The following is a 6,753-nucleotide window of genomic DNA, read 5'->3' as shown; positions in this document are numbered from 1 at the left end:
GCCTTCCCGGCCGGGGCAGGTACCTGGGCCCCCGTAGAGGCTCCTGGGCAGGGGCGGCGTGTGGGCGTCGAGGAGCCCGGCGATCCTCATGTGTCCGTGCTGCCTGGCCAGCGTCCGGGCTGTGGCTCCGCTGTGGTCCCTGGCATCCACCTTGACGCCCTGTGGAAGATGGGGGTCAGGAGCCTCCCCCGCCTGCCACTCTCGGGTCCCGGGGCGCTGGCTTCTTATCACCCCCCCAAGGCCTGCACCCTGCCTGAGCACACCCTCACTCTTGGGACCAGAGCGAAGTGGGGTGCCCGCAAGGCCGTGGCTCTCACCCCGAGGCCGCTCCCGGCAAGCAGCCACTTCAAGAGAACAGCCAGGGCCCCAGCAGCAGCCGAGGGGCGCAGCTCCAGCTTAACCCCCCGTGCAAAGTGAATTCGAAGGGGAGCCCCACTTCTGCCACCGCCCAGGCTGCCCCAAACTCTTTTAAAAGGCAGAATGCACGTTAGACACGCACGGAGATGCACTACAACTTTCCCACCGGCGAGAAAGAACGAACGGCGGGAGAGGACGACCAGGGAGAGGCACGGGCGGACAGAGGGGCAGCAAACGCCCGGCGCGCGCGACCTCACCGGTGGGTGCAAATTCAACGCTGGTGCCCCCCTTCTCCCGGCAAACCTTGCGGAGGGGCGACATCCAGGGCTGGCGAGGACGGGGGTGGGGAGGCCGGGAAGGACGAGCCAGCACCTCCCCGGGAGGGGGGACTCACCGGGGTCCCTCACAGCTTCGCTAAGACACAGCTGGCACCGCCGCACGGGGCCCTCGGTGGCGCGCAAGGCGCCTGCACAGGCCGCGGCAGTGCCAGCCGCCCCGAGCCTCACTCACGTGGTTCAGGAAACACTGCACGATGATCTCGTGACCGGCGGCCGCGGCCTCCATCAAGGGGGTGAATCCGTACACCGGCTCCCTGCAGACAGGCGGGGGCTTCGGGGAGCGCTCCCTGGGGCGGCCCGGCCGGTGGGAGGCTGCGGACTGGCGCCTGGCCCTGGCCCTCCCGGCGGCTCCCCCGCTGGCTCCTCCAGCTCCACTTTCCCTCGGCACAGAAAGCTTCCGTCTCCTGCCCCTGGCCCGCCTGAAGCCCAGCACCCCGGGAGCCCAGGGGTCCTGTAGCCGCAGCCCTGCCCTGGGGCCTTCTGTGCTGACTCAGCCCTGGGGGCGCGGAGCCCTCGCTGGTTGCAGAATCTCGCCAACAACCAAGCGAACGTGACTGGGGACCCGGTTCGGTGCCCGCCGCTGTGCTCACAGCCCACCTTCCGAGGACCCCTCCCCCCACACCCCTCGACCGCACGCCAGCCACAGCGAGCGGGCCCGGCCAGCTTCACTCGCAGGACGTGCTCAGGGGCCGCTGCGTGAGGCCGGCGCCTCAGAGGACGCCGAGCCCTGCCACCGGCTCCCAGGAAAGGAAACACGCCGTGGGCCCGGGCGTGAAGGGGCCCCGAGCCCACGCCGACGGAGGCTGGCGCTGCCCCTCTGCGCCAGGCGGGCCCCAGCACTGCCCTCTTCGGGTGGGACGAAGCCAGGCCCCCGCCTTGCTGTCAGGACCTGGCAATCACCTCACGTTCGCGTTGGCGCCACTGTCCAGCAGGAACTTGACCATCTGCTGGTGCCCGGCACTGGTGCAGTGGAAGAGGGCGGTCCAGCCCTGGATGTCCTTCATCTCCAGCTCAGCACCTTGCTTCGAGAGAACAGAGAGGGCGTCTCAGGACGCATCTACTCCGTGCCGGCAGCGCCCTCGCCGGCAAGCTGGAGACCCGGAGCCGCGACGCCGTGGCCGCCCGCCTCAGCCCCAGTGGCCGAGGCCGCTGGCTCACCTGGAGGAGGAAGTAGGCGATGCTCTCGTTGCCACAGCTGGAGGCCAGCATCAGGGGCGTCTGCCCGCCCGGGGCGGGCACGTTCACGCTCACCCCCGCCTCGAGCAGCAGGTGCACGATGGTGTCCTGGCCCGTGTAGGCGGCGTACATCAGCGGGGTCCAGCCGCCGCCATTCTTCCTGTTCAAGTCTAGCTCTCTCCTAAACAAACCGACACGGCTAGGCGCCGCCACCGCCCCAGACGCCAGGCGGCCTCCCGCCCTTGGCTGTGCTCGCCCGCCCTCCTCCATCCCATCCCCGCTACCACCCGCTGGAGAAGTGGCTGGCTTCTTGGCCGAGTCTGAGCCGTCACTGGCTGTCACCCTGGGGAGGAAACACTACCGGCATCTACTGGGCGAGGCCGGGGAGCCGCTCAGCACCCTGCAGGGCATGGCCCCCTGACTCGGTGAAGTTAGGCCTCGGCGGTCGTGCTGATGGCTAGACGCCTCTGCCCACTCTGAGCTGCTCGCCCAGTGCTGATGGAGAGGAGGGGGACCCTGAGGGGCCCAACCTGGAATGGGCTCACCCCGCAGGAACGTTCTTAGAAATCTGTGGCTGAAAAGTCTACCTCTCCCACCAACTGGCGCTAAAACCCTGATGACACATCTCCCGCAGGCCTGGCCTGGGTGGGCCCAGGACCCGCCTCCCCTCTGGGAGCCACCAGCAGTCACGCCCCAGGCCTCCTCCACAGTCCTGTCGCCAGAGAGGGGCGCTGACGACTCCCACAGCCTGAGCATCTCTGCAGCACCCACACGAGCCAGGCTGGCCGTGACTCTCCACCCACCGGCACCAGCTCCGGGCTCTGGAACTGGCTGGCCGGGCAGCTGCCCCGACGGTGCTGGTCCAGGGGCGCAGGGGCAGCACTGGCCAGGAGAGCCTTCCCGAAAGACTGTCTGGCTCTCCAGGCCACCGTCTATGATGGCACTGGATTCCCGAGGGAGGAGCCTGACCCCGCCCAAAGGGTTCTGAGGCTCTCAAGCTGAACCCAGCTCCCGCAGTCCCCCAGGCCTCCTTCCAGTGCCTCCAACTGCCCCCAGGCCCCCGTGCTGGCAGGGAGCAAGCTTCCGCCCCGCCAGAGACAAGACAACACCACAATCGGCCAGTCAGAACAGCCCCCACGATGTGCTCAGCTAAGGGCCCTTCCAGGATGCGCATCTTAACCGCAGGCCCAAGGCCGATAGCCCCAGAGGGCCAAAGCAGCAGCTCCTGACCACTACGGCTGCCTGGGAAGGGCTGCATGCCCTGGGCACGTCCTCAGGCCCCTGGCTCTGCGGACAGCGGGCTAGGGCTGAGCCTGCCCCTCTCCACGGCACCTGCCCCCCCCGGGCCCTGACCAGCGGCCGCTGTGCCCTGGAAACCAGAAGCCTAGGCTTGGGGAGGTGCCGCGGCATGCCCCAGGAGTGGGAAGAAGTGCAGGGCAGTGCCAGCACAGATCGCCTCCCCGAGGCAGCAGCGAGCGCAGGGGCCTGGCAGGGAGGCCTAGCAGACAGGCCTGGAGGGGTCCCGCTCTGAGAGCAAGGCGCAGCCAGCCAGGGCCTGTGCACCGGGGCTGGCGGGTGGGACGCGGCTGTCGCTCGCACTCCTTTCTGGGGGCAGGCCTCCAGGCGAGAGGAGCCCTGCGCCAGGCCCTGGGGTGCAGATGGGCCCTCTGGGCGGAGGAAGCTGGACTATGGTGAGTGAAACCAGAAAATCACTCTGGTTAAAATCAGTCTGAAACGGGCTCCCTGGGGGCTCAGGGGGCCCAGCACTAGGAAGCCAGTGCCATCTGCCAGGGAGTGACCCCAGGGCGCAGCACACCCCTCCCGGCTCCCCAGCGCCGATTTCAGTGGATCTGCCTGTTCTGCTCCCAGCTCCATCTCTGGGAAATCCTCTCAGCCCCGCATCTCTGGCCTGGACCCCAGCGCTCATATGCATGAATAATCTTTAGAGAAAAGATCTGAAACATAAAAACGTCTGTGAAAAAGTCTAAATCATCTTTGTCTTCCTAGGAGCTGAAAGCGCTGCTGTGCCGCGTCCTGACAGCGGCCCGAGAGCAGCAGTCAGCCTCGCCATGTGGTTGAGGCCCCGCGTGGCCCAGGCCCCTCCACCTCTGGACAGCTCGGCGCCGGACCTGAGCCCGGTGGCCCAGCAGAAGGCACGGTTCCCGAGGCCTCTTACCGCTGCACACACTCCTTCACCACCTCATACTGGCCGATGGACGCCGCCGTGTGAAGGTCCAGGGGGACGGCCAGCTCCTCCAGACTGACCTGTGCGCCAAGCCCGTGCCACATGGACAGGCTGCAGTTGAGGAGTTCCGGCTCGCTGGCTTCATCGCTGAGCTCTGACATGGCTGTGGAGGCAGGCCTGGGGTTAGCGTTCTCGCCCGGCGGCTCCTGGAAGCCCAATGCCAGGGGCCAGGCTCCCACCGCAGGGCAGGCTGCTCGTGACCCCGGCAGACTGCTCCCCAAAACTGCTGGGGCTGAGGCAACTGTTCCTCACTAACTAGCCTGAGGTTTGGGCAGCTCCCGGCTGGTCCTGGAGGGAGGACTAGCCGTGGTGAGTCACAGGGGACGTCTGTTTCCTTCATCAGCCCCCGGCCTCTGGGAAGGGAATTCTCCAGGAGCTCAGGCGGCTGCCAGTCTCTTGGGAGTGTAGGAGAGAAATGCTAATCGGGTCGCTGAACCAAATCAGCTCTTGGGTGCAGGGAGAAAGAAGCCTGGACTTGGAGCTGGATCAGAATTCAGCTCTGCCACTTCCTCAGCCCTCCAGAGCGTACTCAGCACCCCGCCCTCACTGCCTGATGGGACATGCGATGTCCGGGCTGCTGTTTGAAAAACGTGAAGGCGGCTCTCCTGCCTCCTCGGCCTAGGCAGGCACCTCTCTTTTTCCTAGTATGCCTATCCTTCGAAAACGAAGACAGACACCTGGGAAACTGGGGAACCAGTGCTGGCACCCCACACTGGACTGCACTCGGCGACCAGCGCCATGACCAGTTACACACGCGGGTCTCCAACTGCTGTGTGACCCAGATGAAGCCAGACTCAGAAGGCTGCCTCTGTCGAGTGACTTAGGTGACAGTCTAGAAAGAACAGTTTAGAAATAAAATCTTGGAGGTGAGGTCAACAGTACCAGGGGCTCAGGGCAAGGGGTGCCACAGATGGTCAGCAAGAGAGAACCCGGGGGTGACAGACTTTTCTGTGTCCTGATGGGTAGCTACAGGACTGTGGACTTACCGAACCTCGGTGAGCTGGGTCTGGGCTGGGTGGGGCCGCAAAGGAAAAGCCTCAGCAGTCTAGATACCAAAATGAATTGTACCGTACGTACGTTTTAAAAACAAGTTGTGGGGAAGAAACGGAAAGTGGGCCTCTGAGACAGAAAGTAGGGTATCGTCACTCAGCAAATGTTAACTAGGAATCGACTGCATCTCTCAATAGTGGGAGGGGGAAGTGGAGAACGTGACAGGCAAGAAGACATTCCCCCAAGATGGAGCAACAGGTAGTGGCCTAAGGATGGCTTGAGTGTGATCCCTGCCAGGGAGTGACCCCAGGGTGCAGCAGACCTCTCCTGTCTCCCCACTGCTCCCTTAGCAGTGGGTTTCAATCTGCCTGTTCTGTTCTCTGCTCTGTCTCTGGTAAAGACTCACCCCTGGACCTCTGCCCTACACCCCAATTCTCATACACAAAAATAAATTTAGGGCCCTCGCTGGTGGCACAAGGTGTTAAAGCACAGCACTACAAAGCTGGTCACAGCTGCTTCAGCACAAGTTCTGTCCCCAGCCAGGGAGGGACCCACAGGGCACAGCAGACCCCTCATCTCCCCACTGCCCCCTCAGCAGTGGACTTCGTCAGTCGGCCTGTTCTGCTCCCCACTGTCTCTGGTGAATCCTCTCACGCCCCTGTACCTCTGGCCTGTACCCCAGTTCTGTGTGCATAAATAAATCCTTTTAAAAAAATTTTAAATGATGGAGCAACACAGGACGGTCTGCACTTACGTGAACGCTTTATTCTGGGCCCCCTAAGCAAAGCAGGGCTAAGTCATGAACCCCCCAGTAGGCCCAGGAGGGACTACTCTATTCTGCTCGGAGTGGAAAAGCACAAAGAAGCAAGTGTAGAAAAGAGAGGAGAAAACAAATGTTAACCATCCCAGTGTTCCCAGATGCCAACGGACCTCAGCCTGTCAAAGACGGCTTCCCAGCCTCAGGTGACAGCCCAAGATGGCCAAGCATCTTTTGGAGGACAAAGATTATGTTGGCCAGAGCACGTGCAGGCTTGCCGGGACTTAGAGGTGACAGTCGAGCGAAGCCTGCCTCCTGGGGCACCACCTCTCCAGCTGTCAGGCCCCCAAGAACCAGCTCACCAGCCTGTCAGAGAAGCCCCCACTGAACAGTCCTCGCCCAGAACTTGGCATGTACCTAAGTAGCCCTGAGTCCATTCAGGGGCCCTTTTCAATACACTCCTCAAGCGACTGTCTCTACTACACCCAAAGCCTCGGTGCGGCCCACATGAGGGCTCCCTGCAGCGCTGAGGGCCATTACCGGGGGCCAGGACCCAAAGCGGCCATTCCTGTCTCGCTGGGCCACAGCCAAGTGCGGGAAGGCAATGCCCCAAAGCCTAGGTTCTTTTATATTTGTAGGAAATGCCTTTGGCATACGGTTTCCAGAGCTCATCTCTGGGAAGCAGCACTGGGGTTAGAGGCTTTTAAAATTTAAAAAAGAAAAATTAACCTAAGAACACAAGCACCGTGACGCTAGAGTTAACTGTCGCGCCTCGGCCACTCCCTCCCGCCCCGTCCAGGCCCTGGAAGGGTCCCAAGGACCACCCCGCCCCGACGGCCGGGCGTCCCCACGCCTTGTCCCGGGGGCGCCCCAGGGCCACGGCTTTGGGG

At 63.5% G+C, this 6,753-nt stretch overlaps 1 protein-coding gene across 1 annotated transcript in view; it reads right to left on the bottom strand.

The window, feature by feature from the left end:
- The window catches only part of ANKS3 (ankyrin repeat and sterile alpha motif domain containing 3), a 15,900-nt gene that overhangs the window by 7,770 nt on the left and 1,377 nt on the right, over nt 1–6,753 (bottom strand). Inside the window, 5 exon segments of the mRNA XM_012731829.1 lie at nt 12–159; nt 868–949; nt 1,596–1,717; nt 1,854–2,052; nt 4,048–4,219. Coding sequence (XP_012587283.1) covers nt 12–159; nt 868–949; nt 1,596–1,717; nt 1,854–2,052; nt 4,048–4,219 — 723 coding nt within the window.

This window comes from Condylura cristata, unplaced genomic scaffold (assembly GCF_000260355.1).
Source record: "Condylura cristata isolate star-nosed mole 26May11 unplaced genomic scaffold, ConCri1.0 scaffold00032, whole genome shotgun sequence".
In the NCBI taxonomy this organism is placed as follows: Eukaryota; Metazoa; Chordata; class Mammalia; order Eulipotyphla; family Talpidae; genus Condylura; species Condylura cristata.
The sequence above is the reverse complement of the archived record's forward strand: the minus strand, read 5'-3'. Positions and strand labels throughout refer to the sequence as shown.